General features: G+C 41.9%; 1 protein-coding gene across 1 annotated transcript in view; it reads right to left on the minus strand.

Annotated features, from left to right (window-relative positions):
- Positions 1-1,786: 1,786 nt before the first annotated feature.
- The window catches only part of LOC146203707 (palmitoyltransferase ZDHHC6-like), a 78,740-nt gene continuing 64,047 nt past the window's right edge, over positions 1,787-16,479 (minus strand). The window contains exon 8 of the mRNA XM_084588866.1: positions 1,787-16,415. Within this exon, the coding sequence (XP_084444992.1) occupies positions 16,297-16,415 (119 nt within the window). The 3' untranslated portion in view covers positions 1,787-16,296. The remainder of the gene's footprint in view (positions 16,416-16,479) is intronic.

Genomic DNA, 16,479 nt, shown 5'->3' on the forward strand with positions numbered 1-16,479 from the left:
CAAATCTACATGATAACCTGGGATCTCCGACTCAGTTGGAGACCTTAAACATTTTACGCCAGAAGGCTATCCCGTCGTGGCTTCTTGCATTTTGCATGACCGAACTAAGTGCGCTTCATAGAGCCGGGCTGCCTCAAGGTGCTACGTATATGCGCTGAAAGTTATTACCATTTTTATTGGCTGCTCGCAAGCCTGTACAATTTTTGCTGGTTTGTAATTTTCAATGGAAGAACGCGCATAGAGTGTTCCTGTTGTGAAACTCTTATCTGCGATCACAAGAATGTTCACGCTTCAGAGCGCAACTGCAGCAGAGATTCAGCGAGCAGCCGAGTACGCTTATTAAATGGCCACACAAAAAAGGAAGAAAATTACCAATCGCAGATGGAAAACCTTTCATGAGAGAGGTTTATGCCATAGCCATAAATGTCGCTCCACTGTTGAGTTGACATTTCCAGCTCGCTATCAGTGGGTTATATAAAAAAAAAACGCTTCGTACCGTTTTCTGATATGTCCTCGCAACATAACCTGCGAGAAAAGCTTCTGATGCTACCTCATCGTGTTCATCTGCTTCACAACACATCGTTAAAAATCTTAGTTCACTGGCCAGCTTCCTGGTAACTAAATAGGTTAAACGTGACAGTAACACAGGAGAAGAGGACGGCACAACCGCGCTAGTTGTGTCGTCCTCTTCTCCTGTGTTACTGTCACGTTGTTTGTACTGTTAACCTATAATTGATCACCAAGAAGTCCAATCTGCTGTCCCTTGTAGCAAATTCAATGGCAGCTGATAGGGCATTATGCTTCTGCATCTGGACTTTTAACCTCAGCGCCGCTTTCATTTCAGAGGAAGCGAGTGCATTTCCACTCCTCGCTACTGCCTTTGTCTGAAGCGAGCTCAGCAGATAAAATTTGAGGGTCTCTTAGATGTCTCTTAAGCGGAGGACGGCGAAAGCCTACCCTTGTCCTATCATTTGCCTCTCATCGTTTGCCACAGTTCGTCATTTCAAGTCGTCGTTTAATATATTGGTCGTTTCCCAGTCATGATGAGTCTGCCTGCGTAGTCATTGTAGCCCTTACCACTCATAACTAAGCAGGTTACTCATTTAGAATCAGCAGTGGTCATTACATGTCATCCTTTCACATATTGGTTATTTCGTAGTAATTAGCAGTAATGATGAGTCATGCCTAGCTATTATATTCATTACCACACATCGAAGCACTTGTACTCATTTCTAATCAATTGCGGTCATTAAATGACATAGTTTGATATACTGGTCATTACAAATCATTTTAGTCATTACCTCTATCAATGTCTATTCATAACTTTTATTGATTACCTATCACCATCAATTATTTTCATTCTTAATCTCGCTCTTTGGACGTCCGCTTTTGCGACAGACACACCAGTGCACAGATGCGACGCACAGATTACCGCCACAGCTTCTGCGCACAGATTTTCGCTCCATGAGCCTAGAACGGCTTTTGCCTTAAAAAAAACAAACGCATCCCGTCTCAACGTTAATGTGCTTGCACACGCGCACACAAAATTTTGCGTTTACCACGCAGACACGAGGCGAACGCGTCCAGAAAGGAAGCAAACCGCGCTCTCAGAGCTGGCGACCCTGGCGGCGACGTGTCCCCGAACAGTGGCGCCCTCAGCAGAAATAGTGGGCGCAACTGTAAACTCCCCAAGGACGCGCTTGCCCATTGACGGCGGCGCGACGCAGCAGGCCGCACCCAGTGCGCTTCCATCGAGCGGCCGTGGTCTGGAATTCAGTGACATAAATAATTGTCCAACAATGTTTTATTTTTTTATTGACATTGGCGCCACAGCACAGGCAAATTTTTGTTTCCAGCATAGATGATCTTGTAACATGAATAACTGGATGGTGCTCAAACTAAAACTCGTTGTGTATACATGATACAAGCACTAAAAATTAGCAAGTGAATATGATTGACAAATTGTGGCTTATCAGTCTGCACAAATGTGCATAAATGATCAACTGCAGTGTATACAAAAGCAAACAAAGGAAAATATCATCACACGTGTTCTCAAAATTACAGCCAAACAGCATAGTGGAAATTGTATACAAACCGGGCAAGAGCCTGTCTGAAAGTACCCTGCCAAAAATATGCACTTTTATTTTTCCATAAGTCTTGTTCAGCAAAAATACATCTGAGTATTGTGGCATCTTATGTGGCATCTTATGGTCACACACTTCAATGTTCATGGTTAACTATGCATGCATGCACATAAGACAAGGAAATGCCTCAAGGCTGGTGAAGGCAGCAAAACACTATGCAGCATAAGCACCACATTTTGTTACACTGAACATCACAGTAGGACCAATGAACTTGAGAACAAGGGTGCAAAGCCTTTTTTTTTATAGTATGAGGCTGTGTCTTTATCATGCAGCATTATTTTGTTTTCGCATACCGTGCATTGGCAGTGTTATCAAAATTAAACATGCAGCAAAGCTGTGGTGTAAGATTATCTTCACCCATCTTCAGAGCTGTGAGGAAAATTGCAGGCCATATTCTAAGTTGGGCCTTTCTATGCAAGAATTCCCAATTTTAGTTGCTCAAACAGAAGCTTTTAAAAAGGACCTATCAGACTTTTCAGCAAACCTTTATTTTAACAAGCAATTCCCACCAAGAGTAGTTATCTTGAGAAATGCAGGTAGGTTTACAGATTAGCAAAATGCATAATCACTTATGCAGCACGTACACTATCAAGAACACTGCAGCACAGGCTCACGTTTTCTAAGAGACACGCCTTCTTAGATATAGTCGTGCCACTCAAAGTATGCCTCAATTTGGTGACGAGGTATCCTGCAATGCTCCGGCAATGGAAAGCTAGGCCTCCTAGAAATATGCTTACATTAAAATTTGCAACACACCATATGCGAATGAAGGTGCAGTACATATTAGGGGTAGGCTGTGAATTTGCAGCAACAGGTTTGTTAATGAGTTAGAGTTAAAAAATGCCACACTACCGTGACACAAGTACAAAGCAAGGCCTGGAGACTGATTCAGCTATTCACGAGGTGGTCTGAACATTTCTGACAAATGTTATACTATTTCCCGCTATTTACTGAAATACATTGTAATATATCCAATCATTCTAAGAAGCCATGGCCAGCACTATCTCCTGTGAAGTTGGAAAGTGCACAACCAGCTAATCTGTACAGAATTTCACATTGAATGGCACACCATCCCTGAAGTAACAAATTAATTTACAGCCCAAAAATCAAACAGCTGTACCTACTTCTTACTGCATTTCTGCAAATGCATGCTATCTGTATTTCAAGCACTAAACATCAAATCAATAATGAAAGTTTCATGCTTAGTACCGTCAGTTACAGGCATATAACAGTGAGCTATACATATGTGTGCGACACAAAGAGCATACATGAGAAACTTAGCATGTTAGAATAGACTGCGGAGGTAGTCTCCCATGTACTTCATAAAAATGGCTATGCGTGGTATTTAAGAAACATTTTAGTGATAATACTTGAACGTCTTGCCACATAGCATAAACACTGCACGTCAGAAATATTATGAAACACCAACTATAATGTGCATTTACAAAAAGAAAAAAAGTTCTGCAGGACAGAGGCAGACAAAAAATAATGTGCGAATATTGTACCATTTTGACACATATTTTGTCTTGCTTCCTGCTTGTTGCTACCTTGTGTTGTTCCTCTTTTTTGGCTTGAAAACATGCTGTCTAGCACATGTAACCTACTAACTATACTGTCTCCTTCAGAATGTACAGTTTGTATGGCACATGAACTCAATCCAGCATGGAGGCATGAGTGAACCTCACTTTTTTTAGGCAAGAAGCAGTCACCAGAAATGCTGGCACCCTATCTCCAAGTATTAAACATCCCCATGAGGCAATACAAAGTAATTGTCAGGCCAGAGAGGATGAAGCATGCATACAAAATGTGCCAAAATACGCATTTGCTTGTTGCTATGAAGAAAATATAAAGGAAGCACTCATCTCTGTAGCATTTGACAAAACTGGCTGCAACTAATGTCAGTTCCTTTTCACCTATGATATAACTATCAGCCCTGCAGTACTTTAGCAATTCTGTACTGCCTTTGTTTAGGAATAGACACCAGAAAATATCAGCAGTCAGCTTACACTTTCATGACTTTTTTTTTTTTTTTTTTTTTTTTTTTTATGTCAAGCACGCCAAGAAAAAACTGCTACCCTTACATTCACTATCAACCATAATATTATGCTTTCTATTTTAGCCCCATTAAAAGTATTACATGATGCCAACACTGAAATTTCAATTATACTTTAAATGTTCCTTGCAGCACCACAGAATCAAGAAACCACCACAGCCAATTATGAAAATGTGTTGTGTTCCTCTGTGTCTCTTCGTTTGCATGTCATCTGCTTGCAACATATGAAGATCTGGTTGGAAAAGAGTACAAATGCTGTCTATGCACTGAACACTGAAATAACACCAGAAAGTTTTACACTGCAATGTTTGTTGCATAAACTTACAGCCTAGTGTCACCATAGAGGTTTTGGCAATGACACTATTTTTATCAACAAACTGACATGTTTTTTAGTCCTATGAGGGGCAGATTGATCTCTCAAAGTAAAAATAAAGGAAATATAATCACTCACAGATGTTGCTATAGGTGAGATGGGGCAAAATGAAACCTATGAGCCGTTTCTGACCAGTGAACACACAGAAAAACTCAGAGGCAGCAATGAGTTGACTGGAGCAAGGCACCCTGCTTCGAAGCATGCCACCATGCATGTTGCCAATGGCATATCAGCATACGCAAGAGCCATGCATTCTAAACTCGGGAAATAACATATGCAATGCGAGTGTATGTTGAGGCTCGATTTAAAATGGTGTTTGGCGAACGCACACTTTAACGCATGGTATCCCAAATGCCTATGTGCCCATTTTACAGGTGTACTGGCACTATGTTCTGCAGTGTCAAAACATCGCTTCTGCACTCATCACAGCTTTGGTAGTGCTGCAAGGAACCAGTGAGATAGACTACAGGAATATGCACTGCTTCAATCTCCCATTATCAATGTCTCCAAGAAGTGCTGCAATATGAGGTGAATCAAGTAAGAGAAGGTGGCTGCCTTTACCATAATGTGCATTCACAATGTCAACAAGGCGAGTTGTAAACTATATGTATTTTTACAAGATGTACAGAGCTGAACACTGTTTACAGATTTGTATTTTAATAACCGTGAGAGGTACCTTAATGTGGACTGTGGAGGCAGATTTACAGCAAGGCAGACATTAATAAGTTATTGAGTTTACTAATTAAATTAGTAATTAGTTAAAGTTAACAACTGCTTATTTTCAATTTTAGGAAGCAACATTACATTGCAGAACTTATGGCAGTCAACATCAAAGGCAAATTTTAATCGGCAATGAGGCTCAAAATATTAAACATCAAAAAAACGCACCTGAAAACTTGAGGTGGCTTTTACACATTGCAAAATTGTAAAATGGCATCATTTGTGTTTTTTGTACATCAGGTAAAACGCTGTTTGTGTATTTGAAGAAGTAGAAGTAGTTACCATTGTTCTGGCAACAATACCACATTCAACAACATCGTTTTATAAATGTGCAATGGATGAAAACCAACTCGAGCTTCCAGATGCGCATTTTTTACCCTCAATATTTTTAGCCGCACCGCCGAATAAGAAACATTAAAAAGGAGGACTCCCCTTTGATGAGTTTTAATTCTGCAATACAATATTAACCCTCAAAATAAAAAGTAAACATGATGACAAGTTAATTTACTTGCATAACTCACATAACGAGGTAGTAACCCAAAGACTCAATTACCACAAAACAGCCTCTTGTCAAGGTTCTCATTATAAAACGTAATAAATAGTACCTTCTTGCGTCATACAGGTTATAAAAGAACAAATGCTTGATTGCAGCAAAAGTCACTGAAAGGTATGCCTGTTTCTTTGTACATTTTCTTAAAACCATTAACAATAAAACAACTTTCCACGTTGACATAATAGTTAAGTACTCTTTTGTACAACATAATGCAGGCAACAGAGGAATCTAATTAAAAAAATCACTTCACACTCAAAGGGCGAAGAAATGATAGCTGTACATACAGTACGTACGCCCAATGGCAATAAAGAAGTAACAACCTGAATGTGCATATTCAAAGCCACCTGTATTGCTTCACAAAGCTGCCCATTTTATCAAAACAAATCCAGCATACAGGACTAGAGAGAAATACACTGCACATAAATATAAAGTACATCAGCCATCATGTGATACCATTTAGTACTGTAGTGTTTTAATTTGGGAAATCAACTTTTGGTCAAAATTGTTAGTACGCTAGACCTACACATGAAATGCTCGAAAGTGAGTTATAGCTTAGAGACAAGCAGTGGATGCCATCTCAAAGACAACACTAAACTCTAATGCCAACGTTTTCAGTGCTAATTCTTCCTAGCTAGACATTGCAGAGGCAGATGCACACAGCTTCAGAACTTTCATACTGCTTATCTAGATTCCCATCACAATGTTTTCTCTAAAAGCCCGAGGTGCTGTAACTGACACCCTTGACTTTGAGCAATGGCTGAAGGAGTTGCACTTCCTACTCTGTCATTAATGAGTGCTCACCAAAGGCACAATTTCATCACTGAACTGGAACATGAAATAAAACGGTGCAAACCTGGTTGGCCCCAAAAGAATCTCTTACACACTCTGAAGTCCATGGTGCCATATAGGACCAAGAATTCCACAGTTCTGTGCATGCTGTCCCTTGATGTTTTTTGCTTTTCAAGAGTGGGGCACATCTGCACTGTGCTTGTGCAGCACTTTAGGCTATCCACTGCTACAGTCTTTCAATCAAGCATCAGGAGCAGGAAAACTACGTAAATACAATAGCAGCTCTGTGCATTATGCACACTACACAATGACTAATGCTAATAGACAGGTCAACGACCATACACTATTGACACTTTAATTCTCTCACCCCCCTCCCTCCCCCTTCATATACTATAGAAAGTCCATATAAAGTCAATATCTGATTTCTTTAAGGAATTCATCCTCTTACTAACGTCCATTTTACACGTTTCCTCCCTTTTGCACATTTCTCGCTGCTCTCATTTAAGACGTAACTCATCATGAGACAGAAAAAAAATATAAGCACCATATATATATATATATATATATATATATATATATATATATATATATATATATATATATATATATATATATAAACTAGGAGAAAATGCTTTGCTATACTTATTATACCTAGGCATTAGGCCGTCAAAAAAAAGTTGGTTACAGTTTAGCTCTGGAGTTCACCCTAGTTGAATTGCCAAAGCAACGGCTGCTTGGCTAAGCTTGTGGCCAAATCGAGAGTCGGATGCATCAGTTTACTCACCGGTATTAGATTACTTTTATGGCACAGCCAGTCACACATAGAACACCCTTCCAAAGAGGTTCGTGAAGCGGCGGTGAAACTCTCGCGTGGCCAGCTAGTGCTCGCCCACTCTTTGCGCAAAGTCTGCGCGCCGACCACCTTCGACGTCTCCAGGCTCAACGATTAACTGGCCAAAGCCCTCATCCTTCTTTTCTTGAGTCGTGCAGCGCGCTCTTCATTCGTTTCTTCTGCTAGCCGTCTCCTGAAGGTTTCGTTGCGCCTGCCATTTGTGGCTACAGCATATGAGTATGGAGCGAAGCTTTGGGTGCGGGCGACCGAGCATTGCATCGAACACAACCAACGTTCCGTGGTCAAACGTTGCAGTGTTTGACGCATCAAAATTTCACTGGCATTTTAGGTGGTGGTGGTAAAGGAGTCTATTCTAAATATGAGGGACACTTAAGCTCTGCCTTTAAGGGTATGACGCGATAGCATAGGCTACCAACCCACATATAAAGCCCCGCTTTAACCACGCCGTATGAACATGCCTTAGTGGCCTATAGGGGTAACGTGAATGCCAGGGTCCTGGCAGGCTGATTCTCACATAACCATCCCATGTGAAACGAGAGACCGAAGTTGGCAGCTCCTGCCATTTGTGGCTACAGCATACGAGCATATGCGACGAGCCGAACTGGCTGGCGTAGTTTTGCTTTCGCAACAAAAGATAAAATAGGATGATTAAATTAAAAACAACAGGTTTGGAATAGAGCAAACAACTAGTAAAGCGTGCATCGCCAGCGTCGCCTTGGAATTCAAAATTAAAGGGACATTGACAGTTTGGTTTTTCTGCTTAGCAGGCTAGACAGCTAAGCCACATGCAGATGTGGAAAGCAAGATGGAAAACTGTTTGCCACATGTCAGTGTTGTAATTGCTGTCACATGACTATTACTTTGAGCTGTGTGCATGCTACAATGTCATCCCGCCAAAAACTATAAAACAAAGACATCACTGTAGACGTCTTCCTTCTTCGGCTATCAGAATAGCAGAGCGAGGATAATAGTCTTTTATTTGGAGTAGATTTTTGTTTTTGACAAGCGAGTGCTGCAAGCTGGAAGTGTCGAGTTGCATTATGAGGCAACTTCTGTGCAGCAGCATGCAATATACCTCGCAAGCAAAGGTCCAGATATTTTCTGAGTTTGCTAAAATTTTACAGCTTGCAGATTAACAAGCATAATTTTTTTCATTACAGAAAGTATTAAACTGTAAATTGTGATGATTGAAGGGCAACTTGAGGGTCTTTTATCACTCTTAGTTAATGGTCACATAGCATTCCTAGAGCCCTATGTCTCCAACACAACAAACCATTTTTCAAAACACCAAGAAAAGTATTAAAAAAAGTAACAAATCAAAACTGGAACTCAGTTAATGGTCACAAACAATGGTCCAGTGACAAATCGATCACCCATGCATTCTTTGAAAAACACTTGCGTGTGAGTTGAACAGCTGAAAATGCTGAGACAGCCTAATACAAGCCTCATACTTTGTTGATCATGCATGGAGTGGGCAATAACATGTTATTAATATTTCAAATATCGCAAACAGTGCTGCCCGCGCAAATCATCCGAACTGAGGCCATGGAAGCAGCATAATTCAAGCACAGGAAGCAATTGCCGCACAGCTCCTAAGTTTGGTAGAATGGACCAGGACACAGAGAAAGAGCCTACAGTAAAACTTTCAGAAGAATACACGGCTAATGAAACATCCCTGGAGTTGCCCTTTAACATCATAAACCAAAACATGGGTTACAAAGGATGCAGTACAGGGAGTTTTGGTATTCAGTTAGATCACTTTGGGTTCTTTAAAAAGCACCGGCATCACACAGAATAAACTTAGATAACAAAACTATCTTCTTCAAATGGCTTTCAATAGGTCTACTAGATCTCACAAGAGATGTCAGTAATTTATTTGTAATTGCCTGCCAATAATATCAGCTGGCCCATAAAGATTATTATGCCGCTTCCCCTTCCACTGTCAAATTGGTTATTTAAATAATAATAATTAGTATGGTTGTGCGCAAAATATTTTGCAAATGAATATGTTTGTTATTTGAACCGTACTCGATCTGAGAGACAGGTTTCAAATACCTGAAATTTTCCAGACATTTTACAGCAATCGAACACCACATCACCATTAGAAACCTGGCTACAGCAAAACCACGATATCTGGAGAAGTTATTCAAAGATAAAGTTTAAAGTGTTAGGAAAACAAGACAACTGTCCTTATCACTTTCTTCATCAATTATTTTGTGAACCTGTCACATCTGGACGCTGATAGGCTTGGACCTCATGAGAGATTTTGCAAGTTAATATCACACGTCATGAGGACAAAATGACTGCACATGCCTTGAACAATCGCAGCGCAAAAGCACATGGTATGCTTATCTGATCCTTTCATGACGTGTTACATAGCGTCCACACCCATGGCCACTTAATATGTCGCCTTCACAACTCTTCCAGCGCCAGTTTTGCCACCTCGCTTTGGTCGACTATGATATGCGGGAAAGGCCATTTAGGGTATTTCACACGAAGCTTTCGAAGGGGGGTTGAGTTGAAGTGTCACTGGCAATGCAAGTGATCGTTTCAAATGCCCACCTCTTGCATTGTGCACTGAAACTTGTGTACCTCTGGTGAGTGTGTACCAAAAGGCATGACACTGATAGGAAGGCTCCTGTACTAACTGGTGTGCACTGGTCATTTCATTTAATGAGAAAGCAATTCTTGCCTCATGAGTGACGCATATGCGAACTGCTACCGTGGCACGTCCCCAGGAAGAAAAGAAGAAAATAAGAAAAATAAGAGAATCGTGTCCACACCAGGACTCGAGCCACTCTTTTCCCCAGCTAAGTGCATGAACCACTTCACTACTCTGATTTCCCGAGAACCAGCCAATAATTTTTCTTGTCTAGAGTAAGGATGCTGGAGGGTGCTCAGGGACAGGACAACAGCAACAGCAAATAAAAAAAAAATAATATTAAATGACAAAGAGAAAACAAGAAATAAAATAAAAAGGAGGAAAAAAAAGAAAAACTGATAAGAACAAGTAGCCTTGTACATGTCAGAAAAGCAACGAAACACAGAATGAGCTCATAACTGAACTAGGCAGAGAATTCGCAGTGATTAAGCATTTCCGTCAATAAAGTTAGATGCACCCCTGTAAATTTTTCTTTAAAAGCAGCCTTGCCATCATGTTGCACACCCGCCACACTTAAACAGTGCGCTCGTTGTGAGCTTTTCACTGTTTGTGCAATGCAGCCTCCACACAAGTTTTATCATGTTTCCAAATCTACTGCAAACGTTTCTTTTTGCAATGGGGGAGGAAGCATTAATAAAAATTCGTCTTTTGGAAAAATAAGGAACTTCTGCTAGTGCCTCTAAGTCTAAAATAGTGAGGCTTTATTATCTATCATGTTATTTTTCATTGCCATTCATGTGTTGTCCATTTCATTTTGTTACTAATTTTGCATTACTAATTTATTAATTGCATTACTAATTTTACTAATTTTGCAAAAGAAGCTGTCTAATCAAACAGTATACATTCCTAAACCCATCTTTTATTTATTTAGTGGTGCCGAGTCAGTCTAGGCGACATATTGCAGTTACAGAACCCATAAATCATTTTTATTATATAAGGAGCGCGATATTTGTGTACTTGTAAAATAAGAACGAATTTTTTCGATTCATAAACAAATTTCCAAATTTATTTACACTGTACCTATACAGTTGAACCCGGATATATCGAACCAGGATAATTCGAATTTTGGTTATATCGAACTCGCAGAATATCCCCTTGAAAATCACATGTAAAAGCATAGACAAGCGCCATGTTTGTAAACAAAAGTGGTGCTGCAATCGGCAGCGACATGGGGTGGAGGCAAAAACACAGCATGCCAACACAGCGCCAAGCAACACTGCCTTCGAAACCAGTTCGCGCGTGCAAATATACTGAAGCGTAAGCTTCGTGTGTGCGTAGAAATAGTTTGGCTTGTGCCTGGAGGCTAGCTAAGAATTTTTGCAGCCGATTACTGCTGGAATCACCCGGCTAAGAGCTGCATTGGCTTCTTTCGCCGTGGCCTTAACAGCGCGCGGCTACGGTGGGTGGCTGCAGTGACTGATTAAGTTAAATGAAAACGAGAAAGTGCGATGTATAAGAAAAAATAATAGTCAACACTGTTCAACTCCCGGGCCTATATGCTAGCGCATGAAATGAGGACAACGATATGAATGTCTGGAAGTATTTTCATATGGCGACTCTTTTGATGCGATTACCGGCAACTTATAAGGAACTAGATATTTCTAGCTCACTGTGCCTGCAACTTAGTGACAGAATGTCATCGAATAAGAAAAACTCAATGTTTTAGTTATTTGTAACACTCACCTAAAGTGCGCTGACATATTGTTCTATCCTGCCTGATAAAAAGCATCGTACAGACACGTCAAGGTCATTCACAGGTTAATATATACATGAAGGCTTTTAAGAATGCTCTCATTTTGTTCTCTTCGCACTATAGGAGAGGTGCATAAGCGCAAACACAATCTTCTCCACAATCGCTTCCAGCAAAATTTAAGCGACCTGCTGACATTTTTTAATATAATTGGAATATTTTTATTAAAATGCGCGTCATTTTATTCTCCTTGTTTTGCGCCCCTATATTGGGACATTATACTCTATATGCCATACATACCATACTTAAATATCCTGTTCGATGAGAGCTAGGTTGTACGTGGATATTTCATTCGTCAGGTCTTAATGACATTAAAAAAATTAAATAATCGGAGAAATAATGCAACATGACTTTGCCGGGATCCTAACAATGTTTACTGCTTTCTAAAACCGGTGATGACGAGTAACTCGTAGAAATTCGCGAAAGTGAAAACAGAAAAGCTACCTCACAAGTACGGGCCGTTTCGGCAATATCGCGCTGGAGTGTCCGCTCAAGGTAACTACAGTTACCTTCGCAGCAGGTTTTGTGTCCTTTCCTGTACAAACATATATACGGGGCAGTACTGCAGGTGAATAGAATGTCACAGCTAGGCTTTTGCTGCCTTCGATTAAGACCATAGGCACACGGAATATCGCTTCAAAACTTGTTATGCACTTCATAGTATAAACAACAAAACATGCACGAGCTACAGGTGTTTGTTGTTGCGCTGTTCTTCGTGCGGCCGAAAAGCAACCATGAAAATTAAAGTTGCAAACGAACTGAACAAGTTTGAATGCAGAAGTGCAATGCACGTTAGCTGCGAAGGCAATCCGTCACCAAAGGGTCTACTTGTTGCGCTTAACATCGCTGCCCTTCGCTCTCATCTTTATCTGACCGCAAGAAACATGTGAAAACAGGTGCCATTTTCTTTTTTGTGCCTTGTAGCCCAATCAACCGTGCCACAGCTCACAGGTATGTCGGGAATTTTGCTCGAAAACACAGCAAGCGCCGAGCATCCAATGCACATGACGCAGGCTTTTGCTTACACCTTGAAAGTCACTGCTGTCGCCAGCACCACCGCATCTCCACTGGCATCATGGGCTGATGCTTGTCTATAGGAAAGCTGAGTCGTATATCGAACTCAATTTCCCCGGTTGTTCGATATATCGAACTCCGCACCACGCATTGAACGGTGCGCCTTCCCCAAAGACGATCGCATCACCCTCGGCCATTTGCCGCATGACGTTTTCAAGCCGCGCGCGGAAGGAATGAGAGAGCACAGTTCGGCGAAGGCTGGTGTAGGGCAGGCCGTGCCCTTTCCCCAAAGGCGCCCGCATCTGCGGTGATCGCTGCCGCGCGGTATCAGGTTGGGAGGGTGGCTGATCCTGGCCCTGATGGGGCTGGGGCAGGTACATAACCGCCGCTTGTGGCGTGGGCTAGCCTACCACCAAATTTTTATCTGTTGTAGGCAGTCAATGCACCCGCCACCACTTCGGTGGTGGACGACGGCTGCTGCGGCGCGCATCTTTCTCTCCCTCTTCTTTTTCTTTCTTCTCTATTTTCTCTTCTGTCCGCACGAGGCAGCGAAGGTGGCTCAGCTACAGAGGCTACAGAGCCAGCAGCAGGCCCGTGCATTTTCTTTTCCTTCTTCCCACAGCCACAACAATGCTGCCGTGTATCAGCACATGACGTTTAGAAGCCATGTGCGTGAAGGAACGAGAGGGAACCAATGCAGCCGTGGTGTTCGGGAGAGAAAAAATGCGATAAAGCAAAGCACAAGGGTGTGCCCACTCTTCTGCCAAGGTTTATCTCTCCCGTTTCCTTCCTCGCTCTTTCCCAGTCTTCGTTTGCAGCAGCACGCACTATGCATGCACGAACAAGCCAGCTCAGTCCGTGGCAGACTCTTTCTTTAGTGTGTGTTGTGAACGCTCGGCATGCGGCGGCTGACCTGCGATGCACGTCTCGTGTCGTCATGCTGCACTTGCGTAAGCTACGGCGGTAGTGACGCTAAGAAGCGGCAGTTTTTTTTTTTCGTTTGCGGGAGTCGTGCATCCTTGCCGTCGTGCTGAACGTGCGGTGTAGCGTATGCTATAATGGCTGCGGACGTTAAGAAGCTGCCATCTTTTCTTTTCTTTTACGAGAGTCGCCCTTACTTGTGCTGAACGTGCGGCGCAGCGTAAGCCATGGCGGCTGCGGACGTTAAGAAGCGGCAATTTTTTTTTTTGTTTTGCGGGAGTCGTCCATTCTTACATCTATGAATCAACGAAAGCAAGCGGTCAGTTGCGATCATGACATAAACTATTAGCATTGTTCGCTTCAAATGGCATTTGCAGCTATCATGCTTCTAATGGTTTTGTGGCAGTGGACTACGCCCACCCCAATAAAGCGCAGCGTGATAAATCGAACCAGGCTTGTGTAATCAAGCCATCACGGGCACACTGCCATGTTCGCTTCTTGCCACCGCAGGATCTATCAAAAGTACAGTCAAACGATAAACACGCCATGACATTATCGCTGCGTAGCATCTTAGAGCGCTGCCAATAAATGAGCTGTGGATGTGAGGGTCGAAACGAAAAGACGCGCCTCCTAACGCTTTTTTTTTTTTTTTAATTCTCGTGGGCAAAAGTGGGGGGGGGATCATTATGCGAGTGGGTTGGTTACGCGACAAATACAGTACCATTTTACATATTTACATCGCTATCCTACAGAATGATCTGCTTAACGTGCAAAAATGGTGCAACACCTGGCTCATAAAATTAAATGGTAATAAAACGTTTCATGTCTCTTTACACCGTCGGCGTAACTACTTACCTTCTACCTATCATCTTTACGATTTTCCTATAACTCAAACTGACACTATCAAATATCTAGGTATTCACATCTCCAGTGACCTATCCTGGTCCAGTCATATTTCTCATATAACCAACTCCGCTTGTCGCGTTCTTGGCTACTTACGCCGCAACATTTCATTAGCTCCCCCTTCTGTCAAACTAATTGCTTACACTTCGCTTGTCAGACCCAAACTTGAGTACGCTCACGCTATATTCAATCCTCACCAAACTAATCTGATCGACTTACTGGAATCTACTCAAAATCGAGCTTCACGTTGCATTCTTTCAGATTACTCCCATCACACCAGTGTTACCGTACTAAAATCTAAACTTGAACTTCACAATCTAGCTTTGCGCCGGTAACTGGCTCGCCTTTCTCTTTATCTTAAGTTTTATCACAGCTTGCCACCTGACGTGTTCATCCGTCCAGCCCATTGGTCATCTCGTCATCTCCAGTCCAATGCCGTCTACCCCCAGCGCGCCCATACGACAACATTCCAAAAGACATTTTTTCTCCGCACTGCCCTGGATTGGAACGACATTCCCGACCACATCACCTCACTAACCAACATTCATTTCAAGATTGCCATCGAAAGAATTTTTTATTGTAACCGCCGTACTCCAAGCCCACCCCTCATGTAATACCCCTTAAATGGGGCCTTTGAGGATTCAATAAATAAATAAATAAAAAATAAAAATAAAAATTTTTCCCGATCGCAAGCGGTGTCTCAAGCCGATTTTTGTATATTGATATATCGAACTATTTCGCGATCCCCTTCGAGTTCAATATATCCGGTTTCGACTGTATTTGATATTCGAGAGTTTTTCTTCATGTTTGTATTCAAAAACTTTAGTCTTCATAAACCCCCAATATTTTAATAAAATATTTAACCCTCACACACTCCTAGTAGAGATACTTATTATGTTACTGCAGCCTTTAATTAAAAATTCTCATGCACTGCTCTTAACAAAGTAAGCTGGTCCCATGCATCTCTACAAATGAAGTGCAGGTTTACAGAAGTCTATCCGGAAGCTACATTGGTTCTCACAGCCTTGGCTGTCAATTTCACATGTTATCCCAAGCCTCCTTAATAGTTTATCTGAGGCACTCTATTCACACCCTGATCCAAGTTTCCCCAGCAGAATGACCACAGGGAGTGCACGTTTCTATAGTATGAAGTTTGTGGTAATGCACTAATTGGAAGTATGTTATTCAGACCAAAAACTGACTAGTGCAACCACCTATTTACTTTCAGAGATGCCAGTACGAAAAGGCGTACTGACTCACAGGGCCACCCAGCCACCTGACAAAACAAAGTGATGCTTTGAGACATGACAGTACTAACTCCTTTAGCCACCAAGATTTCAACATCAAGGAAAAAAGATTTATATGGTCCTCTAGTAAAAAAAAAAAAAAAAGCTGACCAGTATTTCTCTTTTAAAACAATCTTTACAGCTAATATAGGCAGCAGCTCAGTCAACGAGAAGACTTCAGGAAGAACTGCTCGTTGCAGGGAGCAATTTGACCAGTCTTAGCAGCTAAGAGCTGGGCTTGGCAGAAAATGAAAGCTGCCATGATGTGGCACACTTCACTTGTACTTCTTGTGGTCTGCGTAGCTCGACGATGCCTCGGTGCAGCTGCGGCTGCCCTTGCTGCCAGCCACCTCAACTGCACACCGACGTGGGAACCAGCCCTTCAGTCTGCACGCTGAAACAAGGAAGGCACGAATGTAATGCTTGGTTTGATTTGTGGGGTTTAATGGCCCAAAGCA

This window comes from Amblyomma maculatum, chromosome 1 (assembly GCF_055883805.1).
Source record: "Amblyomma maculatum isolate TAMU_Amacu chromosome 1, ASM5588380v1, whole genome shotgun sequence".
In the NCBI taxonomy this organism is placed as follows: Eukaryota; Metazoa; Arthropoda; class Arachnida; order Ixodida; family Ixodidae; genus Amblyomma; species Amblyomma maculatum.